This window comes from Desmodus rotundus, chromosome 5 (genome assembly GCF_022682495.2).
Source record: "Desmodus rotundus isolate HL8 chromosome 5, HLdesRot8A.1, whole genome shotgun sequence".
NCBI classification, from domain to species: Eukaryota; Metazoa; Chordata; class Mammalia; order Chiroptera; family Phyllostomidae; genus Desmodus; species Desmodus rotundus.
Genome location: NC_071391.1, coordinates 29,883,859 through 29,896,144, shown reverse-complemented (window position 1 = coordinate 29,896,144; position 12,286 = coordinate 29,883,859). Strand labels below are relative to the sequence as shown.

General features: G+C 38.7%; 1 protein-coding gene across 4 annotated transcripts in view; it reads left to right on the top strand.

The window, feature by feature from the left end:
- ANO5 (anoctamin 5) overlaps positions 1 to 12,286 on the top strand; it is a 73,158-nt gene that overhangs the window by 52,196 nt on the left and 8,676 nt on the right. For all 4 annotated transcript variants that reach the window (XM_053925233.1, XM_045194288.2, XM_053925232.1 and 1 more), the window contains 4 exons: positions 1,534 to 1,756; positions 3,645 to 3,814; positions 4,484 to 4,581; positions 10,130 to 10,260. In XM_053925233.1, the coding sequence (XP_053781208.1) occupies positions 1,534 to 1,756; positions 3,645 to 3,814; positions 4,484 to 4,581; positions 10,130 to 10,260 (622 nt within the window). The remainder of the gene's footprint in view (positions 1 to 1,533; positions 1,757 to 3,644; positions 3,815 to 4,483; positions 4,582 to 10,129; positions 10,261 to 12,286) is intronic.

Sequence of the window (12,286 nt, the reverse complement as noted above, 5' to 3'; positions counted from 1 at the left end):
ACTCAGTCATACGAGGGTTACCTCCACAGTCTCATCCGAAATAACTCGTGGGCCCCTTCTTTCCTTTTCCCTCCCCACTCTTTTTGTCTTGAATAGAACTCTGAGATAAAATAAACTGTGATTTACACAATGGCCCACCATTGGACCTTGGAAAAGTAGCTGGGTGAGAGGGAGGTGCCTTCTCTTAGAGCCTGTCCCTCTCCTGCTCCCAGCTCTTCATGAATTAGGGGATAGCTTGAAACCAGACCAGCTTAGACAATCTCACTGCAAATTACTTGGTTAGTTTTTACAAATCATTTATTTACCTTTATCTCCACTTAGAATATCTGCACAAAGAGGGAAAAAAGCCCTTATACCATTAAACTTTCATTGTTTTGCTGAGGTAGAGAGACAGAAGAATGTCTCCTTGAAGAATTTAGTTATCATATCCCATTATGAGGGAGGCAGGTTTTCTCCGAGCCTTTTAGCCAATAGATTCTGTGATCACCATAGTCAGTTTCCTGCCCTCTCTTGTCCAAATGTGTGCCCCTTACAGTTGGACTTGAATTTTAGGAAAAGAGGCATGTTAACCTCTGAGAGTTTAGCATGTTGAAGTATAAAAAATTAGCAATGATAGACTACAGCTTAGCCTTACGAGTCTGTACTGTCCTGTAATTTCTTATTCTCACATTGCTTGTTAAATGTACTGATTTTACTATTGTAAATATGCATTTTCTTAAATGTTACAAAAATCATTAAGGAAAGAGGATAGAATAAATGGGGTAACAATCAGTTTCTCCTTGAGAAATACTCTGGAGTGTGGTCCGAGAAAGGTTTTCTATCTTTTATTTCTAGTGTTTATTCTACTTGATTCAGTTCCTCAACTGTCAGAATAAAATTCTCAAGGCATTGATATGAAGCCATCTCCAGATTTTTGTGTTTTTGCATGTGGGAAATATTAAAGCTTATACCAAATCTATACAAATATCTAAACCTTCAGGCATATCAGACCACTAATGGCAACATTCTAAGGGGAAATGCAATCTTTAAATGTATTTTTCTTGGGAAAGTAAGTCGTCTTCACACACTACATGTTTAACTACCATCAGGGCAGAGGTTGGCAAACATTTTTTTATAAAGAAGCCAGATGTAGTTTAGGCTTTGTGGGCCACAAATAGTCTGGCATGTAATTCTTTATTTTTCTCTACAACCTTGAAAAATGTAAAGCATATTCTTCACTCCAAGGCCGTGCCGAGACTGGTAAGGCCACAGACAGGACTTGGCCCGCTCACTAGTCTTAACTCTCGCTCGAGGACAGGCCAGACATGCTCCTCTGTTTCAGACTTACCCAGCCGCTTCCCATACCCTGTCTCTGACTTGGTCTGACCAGTGTTCGTTTCCCGCTGCTGGCACTGAGAGACAGACTTGGTTTCCTTTCCATGGCAGAGCTGCTAAGCGCACTAGAATGAAGACAGAGAACAGTGTGTTTCAGAAATGCATGCAGTGCAGAGCCGCAGGGACCAGAGTGACCAGCCCTGTCTTTTTCTTCTACAGATGTCGCTTGTCATTGCGTGCATGGTAGCTGTGATTGTATACCGCCTGTCGGTCTTTGCTACGTTTTCCAGCTTCATGGAGAGTGACGCATCCTTAAAACACGTCAAAAGTTTCCTCACTCCTCAGATAACCACGTCACTCACTGGGTCCTGCTTGAACTTCATTGTCATCTTGATCTTGAATTTCTTTTATGAAAAGATATCTGCCTGGATTACAAAAATGGGTAAGCTGGCCAAATTATTAGCGTGACTGTGAAACAGGGTCCCTGCCAGTGCTCACATCCATTTTTGGATCGTCCCCAGGGAGTTGACTTTTTAAAGGCACATCTACAGGCAGTTTTGCGCCATAGGTAGACCCAGTCGCCTGGGACTTCAGAACGCCCTCACCACTACATTCAGCCCAGTACAGTGAGAGCGGGAGGAAGAACTAAAAAGAAGAATTAGGACTCTGTAGATCTTTTTGAGTATTCTTGTCATAATCATCCCTTGATGGGATCAGTTGAATCCTAAGTAAAATTTTTACTTTTCTCAAGCACAGATAATTTTTATTTCATGTGTACGGTGTTTAGAAGGTATTTGGTTTTGAAAACAATCATGAGAAAAATAGCTCAGCTTCTCCTTAATAAATGTAAAAATTTGTGTCTCTCTTTTCAGTTGTAATGTCTTTGAATCTAGATTAATTTCTTTTTAAGATATTAAAAGGCGTCCTAAATTCGTGAAGGAAGGTAAAGGGGTCACAGGTGAAGCGGGAGGATGAGCCAGGGAGAGTAGCACAGAGCAGAGTCGGTTCAAGTCTTGCCTCAGCAAGCTGGAAGTAGATCAGAGACTCAGCTCAGGGCCTCAGCCTCTTCTCAGAGTGCTCTCTCTCTGGGCCCCCGCTGAATCTGGGCACTGCCATGCTCCCTGGGACCGGAAGAGCACATTTTCCACCCAGCAGTGACTATTTGGAAGCAATTTGCATTAATTATCACCCTCCAATTTGGAGGTCTTCTCTCAACTTTACTTCTGTCTTTCTGCTAGCAACAACAAAAACATCATAGCAGGAAACACCTAAGGGTGAAGTACTTACAAAATGGCAGCTTTCTTCAATGAGAAAAATCACTTGTACGGTGGTACCTTGGTACTCGTCATTAACTGTTCCAGGACTCATGACGAGTGCCAAGAGCGATGAGTACCGAGTACCAAATGATGAAGCTTTTGCTCTTGCGGGGTGGCATCGTCACTCATATAAGTTCTAGCAAGTGTGACAAGTCCCGAGCGAGCGCTGAGTGCTGAGACATGTTTTTCTTGTCAAAATGCAATGAGTATAGGGTTTGACGAGTTTGAAGCCGAATACTGAAGTATGACCATTCATTTTTGAGATTTTGTAATAATGCAACTAAATTTCACTAAAATGGAGGTGTTACCTGTGTCTCTAGAATAATGTGTTTTATATTTCGGTGTCGCTGAAAATGCTGTGGATTTGGCTGGATCAGAGGTCATCAGCTCAGAAAAACATGCTCTTTTATGCCCCATGATGCTTTACTGTGGTGTGAAGAGAACCTAATGTTTTCTTACCTTTGGAACTCATTAAATGGTAGATCGTGATAAGGAGAAGGAAAATGTGGACTATTGCTACCACCACTTGTGTGACGTGCCTTTAAAAATTTCCATAACTGTTTAATTCACGAGAGGAAAACACAGTTTGGTTTGGAAGTTATCCTCTGCCCTTGACATGTTTACTTTGTTTAAACCTCATTGAAAACAGATGACAGATCTGATATGTTTACAGGATGCCTCGTACTGTAGGGTGCAGGGGTGAGCATAGGGCTCCTCAGTCTGATGGGGTGTGAATTCCATGTTCGGACTGTGTGGCTCCAGGCAAGCACTTCGCCCTGTGGTAATGCTGCTTCCTGGGCTTCTCCAGTGATTGGATTAACGTGAAGTCTCTAGCAGAAAGCCTAGCACAGAGCCATAGTTAACTTAATATTGGTTTATTACGAGCAGAATGGGAAACATTTCAGCAGGCTCCCAGAATAATGTAACTCGATAGCCGTTTGTCCCAGGGAGTAAAACATTTTAAGAAGAAACAGGAGAGCACATTATTAAACCTGGGTGTGTTTTACTTACCAGAAATTCCTCGAACTTACCAGGAGTATGAAAGCAGTCTGACCTTGAAAATGTTCCTGTTCCAGTTTGTCAATTTTTACTCGTCCTGCTTCTACGTGGCTTTCTTTAAAGGGAAGTTTGTGGGCTATCCTGGAAAGTACACATATTTGTTTAATGTGTGGAGAAGTGAAGAGGTAAGAACTCTCTTGAGAGGTGAGGTTTGTGGTCCCAATAACTCAGTGTTAATACCTTCTTTGTGCGCAGCACGAACCCAGATTTATTCAGACTGCACGAGAAGTATGTGAGACACTGACTCTGTCCACAGAGAATATTGGTCTTAGAACCCTGTCATCCGACAGACATTCCAGTTCCTTTTGGGCGAGAAGTTATTTTGTGCTTATTGTTGGCAGCAAAATACGAGCTGTGGAATGGAATACGTCAGTCCTGTGTTTCAGAGGGCTTCCGGCACAGGAAGAACGATAACTTTCTCTAGTGTAGCAGAAAGGGCTCTGCCGTGGGTGAAAGGCCAGATCAGTGGTTTCCACGCCTGGCTGTGCATCCAAACCACATGGAGAAAATAACGACTTCCAGCCCCCACCCAGACACAAAGATGCAGAATTTTTTCTAAGCATGAGGTCTAGAAATCTCTTGCTAACACATCCCACAGCCGAACCTAATGCGTCTAGCCCGGCACTGGTCTGTGATCACACTCGGCCTGTTGAACTACTGCCCCTGGATGTCCTGTCAGTGTCCATTTCAACCCAAGTCTGCAGACTCTGCTCTTCCGGTCTGGGATTTCTTTTGTTGCAGAAGTGCCATCTTTTGTCACTCACTTCTTGTTTTCTCTTCTTGCTTCCGACTAGTGTGATCCTGGAGGCTGTCTAATAGAATTGACAACCCAGCTGACCATAATAATGACGGGGAAGCAGATCTTCGGAAACATCAAAGAAGCCATCTACCCGTACGTATGCCTTAGAACTTGATGTAAGTAACCACGAGGGATTTCCTCTGGAAGAAGGTAAAATTCTTGGATTACCACAGTGCCTTTGTTAGCAAGTATTTAAATCAGTAAAAAAAAAGCCTTCATGTTTAATCAACAGTCGAATGCATTAAGGACATACAGGCTTTTAAATATGCATCTCTGTGGCTTGAGTGATGTTAAGGGAAAGGTAATTGTCCCCCTGTCCCGGGAAGATTCGTCTGGGATATATAAATCTTTCATCTTCTGTAGATTATTCTGCACGTTGCATATTCTCAGATAACAAAAATTAAACTCTGTAGAAGTATCCATTTTTCATGGACACACTTAGGCACAAAAATTGGGCATGGATGAAATACTGATGTGCGTGTTTATTCTCCCTCTTGTTCTCCCTGAAAGCATGAAAGGTTTGCTCTCTGTTCAAAAAGCACAGCAATAATGAAGACATAAAAAGAGAAAACCAAAATAACTGTTGATCTCAAATATAAGATGAACATTCCCCTGGGGAAAAAGACAATCAGAAGCTGCCCTCTTTCAAGGCTCCTAGTTAGGAAAGCAAGTGTCAAGTTTGTTTCGCACGTGCGATATAAAGTGTGCTAAAAGTGCGCCGTTTAAACAGGTGTCTGGCGAGTTTAACTACGGTGTACGCAAAAGTAGGTTTACAGTCGTTTGTATGGAAAACAATACAATAATTAATAAAGAATAATACAAAAATAAACTGATTTGCGTACTCACAACTGTAACCCTACTTTTGCCCAACCCCGTCTATTTTAAACCAGGGAGCATGTCCTTTTTCTCTTGTTCCTGAAAGAAGTTTCCCTCCCGCTTTGCCCCCATCCGTGCCCCACAGTTTGATAGTGCCCCTGGGGCTCCAGTTCCTGTACTAACAAAGGAGGAACACAGACATGCTTTAAAGCAGTAGCTGATCACCACACTCCTAATATTGCCACAGGGAGATAACTCCAAACTGTTAAAGTTTAAGTCCTGGCTCTAGATTGGGGTCCTGAGGGCAGAATAGAGGTAACCCCTGAACCCAACACAGGAGGGAGAATAAACATGCACAGAGAGGGAAAGAGACAGCCAGGGAAATAAAAGGAAATAATGAGTAAAATTAAGCCAACGAAGCAAAATTCTAAAACTTTATGTTGAGATTTAATGCTACCAAGGCTGCTGGCAAAATCAATTTTTAGAAAGTGAACTCACTCTAGCTAGAAGATTCTGGCAAAGCCTGAAAACATAAAAGGAGGTGATACTGTCATTTAAAAAGTTCAGGAAGTAATTTGAATACAGATATAAGTGACACAAGAACAATGAATACAAAGAATAATCAATTATATAACAATGAAAAAGGGTACTTCCAATGAAAGAGTATAATAGATGGGATTGGTTACAGCCTGAACAAAATTCACTGAAGAGTGACTTAGTGAACTGAGAAGTCTCCACGTTGTGCAGTAGGACAGAGAGAGAGCAGGGCTGGATGAAGTGAGAGGAGGCTGTGTCAGTATCTTTCTGAAGAGGAAGAAAGGTCTCTACTGTCAACAGGTCTCTCACCAAGTAGTATTAGATACAAATGACAGTTGAGCGTTTTGAAGCTTCTTAATGAAAAGAAAGTTCACCTTAAATTTCTAGAACCAGTTTACTATTGGAAAAAGTACAAGTGAAAGTAAGGCATTTTTCAAAGATAAAAGAACTAAGAGTTTACGTTCCTAGTCCCGAACTTCACTGGGAGAGTAATGAAAGATGTACTTGAGCAGGAACAGAATACAAAATTAGAGAAACATTGGTCAGTAGTAAAGTCATTAGTGCTAGAAAAATGAAGTATTTTGGTATAAATCTAAAAAATACATAGGACTCATATACTGAAAACTACAAAGCTTGATGAAAAGCGTTAGATTGGAAGACTCAGCATAGTAAAGATGCCAATTATCTCCCAAATTGATACATAGATTTGTTATTCCAATCAAAATAGCAACATTTGGTAGATATAGATAAGCAGGTTCTAAAATGCATGTAGAAGTCAAAGGCACTAAATAGCCAAAACATAAAGAAGAATAAAATTGGAGAAATTACACTGCTCATTTTAAAACTTAATATGAAACCATATTAATCAAGACAGTGGGATTGGTGGAGGGATAGATATATAGATCGATGGAACATGGTAGAGACTGCAGACATAAATCTACACAAGTCTGGCCATTTTATTTTGCTAGAGTTGCAAAAACAGTTCATTGAACAAGGAAGAGTTTTTAACTGGGCTGGAACGACTGGATGTCCATATGCAAAATAATGAAATTTGAAGTAAATCTTATACCTCATTCAAAAATGAACTCAAAATAAATCATGATGATAAACCGTTTTTAAGAAAGCAACTAAGAGATCATTATAAAATTGAAGATAACGATCGCTGTGTGGGGGGTTAGGAGTCTGTAATTGGGAAGAAGCACGCAGAAGCCTTTCCGGGAGTCCTGGCCAAGCCCTTTTTCTTGAACTGGGCAGTCTCCTTTCCCTGGTTCCAGACTCGATCCTCTGCCTAGTATTGCATCAGAATTCTCAGGTGTTCTGTTACCTTTTCAACAGTCTCATCTCTTTGTGTTTTAGTTTCAGCATAAGCAGTATACAAGGGTTCCTTTTAAACATTTGCTGCAGTAGTGTATTGTCTTATTTGTTCATTTTTACCAGTTTGGAGGGCATAAGTGGTATTTCATTTTAGTCTTATCTTGCATTTCCCTGGTTAAGAACATGTATGAGCATTTTATGGCCATGTGTATTTTCTCTTCAATGAAATGCTTGTTGGCGTTTAACCATTTTTTACTTGTTTATCTTTCTAATTCATGTGTAGAAATACTTTATAACTTCTGGTTCCTGTGTTTTTTGTCTTGTTGGTCATATGTGTTGCAAATATTTTATACCATCCGAAGTTTTGTCTTTTTATTGTTTTAATAGCATCATTAGATCACAGTTCCTCAATGTCAGCACTCATTTTGGGCCAGATAATTTTTTGTTGTGGGGGGCTTTCCTTTGCATTGTAAGATATTCAGCAAAATCCTTGGTCTCTACCCCTTAGATGCCAATAGATTACCTTCTTCCCAGTTGTGACAGTCAAAAATTTTTCCAGATATTGCCAATGTACTCCTGTGGCTAAGTCACTCCCAGTTGGGAACCACCACTATGGGGAGACAAAAATACATACTTTTAATATAATAAAGTGTATTAATCTCTTCTTTTATGGGTTAGCATATTCTTGTCTTATTTGATAAGTCCTTCCTTGGCCCAAGGTCAAAAAGATATTCTAATATACTTATTTCTTCATTTTTAACATCATTATCTTTCTTTTAAGTTCTTAATGTACATGAAAAAGATTTCGTGATTGCGGTGAAGTTCAAATTCAATTTCTTGCACATACACATATCTCCCCGCTTTTTCAGTAACACGCCCTCTCTCAATGAACAGACTCCTGTTTGTATCTCCCTATACCTTCAAGTAATGCAACCACCAGCTTGCAACAAAAGTTTTTCCAGCAGATTGAAGTTCAAGCAACAACTAACAAACATAGAATATTTTATTCTCTTTCAGGCTTCTTACATTTCTAGACCTAGATTGTTGACAAAATTTTGGCAGGCTTGCTTGCTTTATTTTGAGGGGGGGCTCATTTTGCTCTCTGATTTTATTTTGTTTGTTTGTTTTCAAGACTTAATGTTATAGTGAGCTATTTTCTGAACCAATGAGAAAAAATAAAACATATTTAAAAATGAAGAACATTGTTAGCATTTATTGAGAAGTTCCTCTTGCCCACTTTTCTGGTATCTATATACTAGTCGTGCCGTATAACAAGGGCACCACTATTGCTCGGGCTGCTCTGGTCCCTGACTGGTCAGGCCCTGCACCAGTCCTGCGCTCTCTTAGTACAGCGTTGTCATAAATCTTGGTATCTGGTGGGGTGAGTTTTACTGTGTTATTCTATAGAAATATCTGGTTAATCCATGGTTCTTGTCTTTCTGTGTAAATTTTAGAAACATCTTGTGAAACTTGGCATGAATATAGTTTGGTTTTTTTTAATAACATTATATTTGTTTCAGTAATATTGAATTATAATAGTTTTAATAAAAACAGCTACCGTTTTTATGATAAGTCTTTTAATTCATGAATGTTTATTTTGAACTTCAATGACCTTGAGATTTAAGTTTCTACATATAGGTCATATCAGTCTTCTGTCAAATCCAATTCTAAGTACTTTCCATTTTAGTTGCTGTTATAAATGGTATCTTTTAAAAAATTAGGACTTTAGCCCTGGCTGGTCGGGTTAATGGATGGAGAGCTGACCTGCAAACCGAGTGGTCTGTGGTTCAGCTCCTGGTCAGGGAACTGAACAGGTCGGGTTCCCGGCCAGGCCCCCAGTTGGGGGCGTGCTAGAGGCAGTGTGTCTTCACACTGATGTTTCCCTCCCTCTGTCCTTTCTTCCCCCTCTCTAAAAATAAATGGGTAAAATCTTTAAAAAAATAAATAAAAACTAGGTTTCTACATCTGTGTTTTATGAGTATAAGGGAATAAAATATATTGATGTACTCTACTAGTTAATTCTAATATTTTTTGTTTAACTCCATCTAGATTTTCTGTGCAGACAATTGAATCACATTATTGTGGATAATTATAGGTTACACCTTCACTTCCATTGTTTTACTTTCTCACCTTATCGTGCTGGCTAAGATCTCTAGGAGAGTCTTGAATGTGATGAAATACACTGTTACTTTGTTCTCGGTTCAAAAGAGAATGCTTCTAACTTTTCCCCGTTAGGAATGATGTTTTCCTCCAAATTTTACTAGATGCCTTTGATTAGATTTAGGTAATTTCCTTCCTTCTCTACCTTTCTATCATAAATAAGTACTTGAAATACTTGAGTAAGTATGTTTTTGTGCAGTAATGGACATGATTTTGTATTTTCTCCTTAAATCTGTTGATACGGCCTATCACATTGTTTGGTTTTCTAATAAAATGAAAAAAAAAAACTTTTTGGTCCTTAAAGTAATCTAACATTATCATGATGTTTTATTTTTCATATACTATGGAGTATAGTTATGTAATATTTTGTTTAGGATTATTGCATTTATTTTCATGTGTTAGATAAGCCTCTGCATTTTCGTTGTCATGCATTTTCTGTTGTGACCAATTTTTCATTTCCTTGAGTGTCCTTCTTAGTATCATAACAACTTAAAGGTTAGTAAATTAAATAGAAAAAAACCATCCTTTAGAGGAGCTCTCCTCCACTTGTTCTTTAACAGAACTATCACTGAGTAAATATATTTCCATCAGGAGAGCCAGTGTTGTTATATTTTCTTAATCAGTCCAATAAAGAACTTTTGACCTTGTCTTGTCTTATGAAAAGAACACTATATTTTGATGTGGACTTTAGCTCTACTTGCTCTGTAATCTTGTTATTTCACCTCTCTTACTGCCAATTCCTAGATTTACCACTCCGATTCTGTAAACCTTTTTAAAAACTATTTTATATATTTACTTTGGTGATTTCCAACAGGTTGATTCTAAATTGGTGGAGACGCCGAAAAGCTCGGACCAACTCTGAGAAGCTGTACAGTCGATGGGAGCAGGACCATGACCTTGAAACTTTTGGATCTCTTGGGCTGTTCTATGAATACTTAGAAACAGGTAATTCTTAACCACTTGTCTTGAAACATAGAATGAGGCTGACTAAAATAAGTGTTTTTTCAGCTTTTAGTGTTTCTTTCTGCCTTGGACATAATAGGTGTTCAATAAATCATTGGATAGTAGATGAGAAGATAGATGGATTAATATAGAAAAGATTGGTTCAATATTGACTTTACCCACCAAACAGAATGTAGAATGAAGTTTAGTTTCAAAACACTAATCTCACATATATTTTTCTTATCAATTGAGTGTTAATATTGAACAAAACAAAATAAGGACCACTTTTTAACAACTGACTCAAATTAGCTTAAATAGCTCTTTCTCCTTTTGTTTGCCTCAGTGATAGCTCAGAGAGAGAATAAGTAGAAAAACATTTTCAGCACAAAATGTTTTAGTGTTTCCTTTATGTAATGCTAAAAGGAAGAATGCTAAAAGCAGTTATTCCAGGAAACCCAGATTGAACCCAGTAAATCCATAAAATACGCCAAGGGATGAACAGAGAAGAGATCTTGAGGTGAAATTTTAGGAGAGAGAATGGCGGAGGCTGCGTGTGCCGTCTACTCAGAGTGTCTCCTTTGAGTGACACTTCCCTGCTTCTCTGGTGAGATTAAGGAGGACAGTTTTTTGAACTTTTTCTTAAGGCCCATAAAATCACGGTGGGATGAATGAGATGGCCTGCAAGGGCTACTGGTTCTCCACTGTAGTACATGCATGTGATGCTGGGGATGAAATAGGTAAATTTAGGACAAACAAGAAGGCTATTTTATTGATACGTAGCTGGCTATAAAATTAGGTAGTCCTTACTTTATGGAGTGTTAAGGCTAATTTTTAATTAGATAAGTTTTAAATGGATTTGTATATAAATGCATCAGAGAAATGATCACTGAAATTAAAAAGATGACATAAAAGGTTTCATAAGATTGACTACCATTTATTGAGACACAGCTAACTTAATTTATTCTGGATGTTTCACATACATCGTCTCTAATCCTGAAACATTCTACAGAGTAGTCATTATTCACTGCATTTTATTTTTGAGGATCCTGCAATGTGGATAGGTTAATTTATTTCCCATGGTTCACAAAGATTTTAGGTAAAGATCTAGGATTCGTACATGGAAAATTTTAAATGTTTATATATACTACTTCCTCTTAATTTCTTATTCTTGAGTCAGCAGAGAAGGCAGGAAATGAGGCTATTTGTTCACTTGGTTTAGTAGATGACAAGATGGTTTTTATGAGGAAATTTTAAAAGAAAAGCTGAAATCCAGAAATACTCATGATCCACCTAAAAATAGAGGACAAGTGGAAGATCCTTCCTTCCTACAATGGATATCCTGTTCTGTACTTCTCATGACTATTTTTTACTCGTGTGGGAAGCCCAGACTGCCAGTTGTGTGGATTTTTTTATTCCAAACATTGTTGGAGACAAAAAAAACAGAAAAGGTGAGAGAAGACAGCTGACACAGGTGTTAGGTCTTAAGGAGGAGAGTGAAACTGATTTAGAAAGAAGGCAAGATATCCCAAAGGACTGGGACCGTAACAAATACTTTATTCCAGGAAATGTGTATTTCCTCTGCCCACATATAACTTACATATATTTCTGATGTTTTAGTAATTCATTTTCTGGTTTATTCTCAAATATATCTTGTTTTGCACTGCCTTTTTATCTCTTAGCTTCTTCAAATCTTCAATAATGCATTCATTCATAAGGCTTGTGGTTGAGTACTTTTATGAACCCAGCACATGCTGGCTGTTGGAAGCATACAAATGAATCAGTCATCATCCCTGATCTCAGAAAGTACACAGATTAGCAAGACAGAAAAACTTGATGATTACCCCACTGCTGTGGCAGGGCCAGCGTCAAGGCTAGACCAGCATAGACCTAAACATAGACTATAATAAAAGACTATACTTAACCTCCCCCTGTCTATTTTATACCTACCATCTATGTTTCTTATTCCCTGCACCATTTCCCCCGTTCTCCCTCCCCCTCCCTGCTGGTAACCCTCCATGGGATCTCTGCA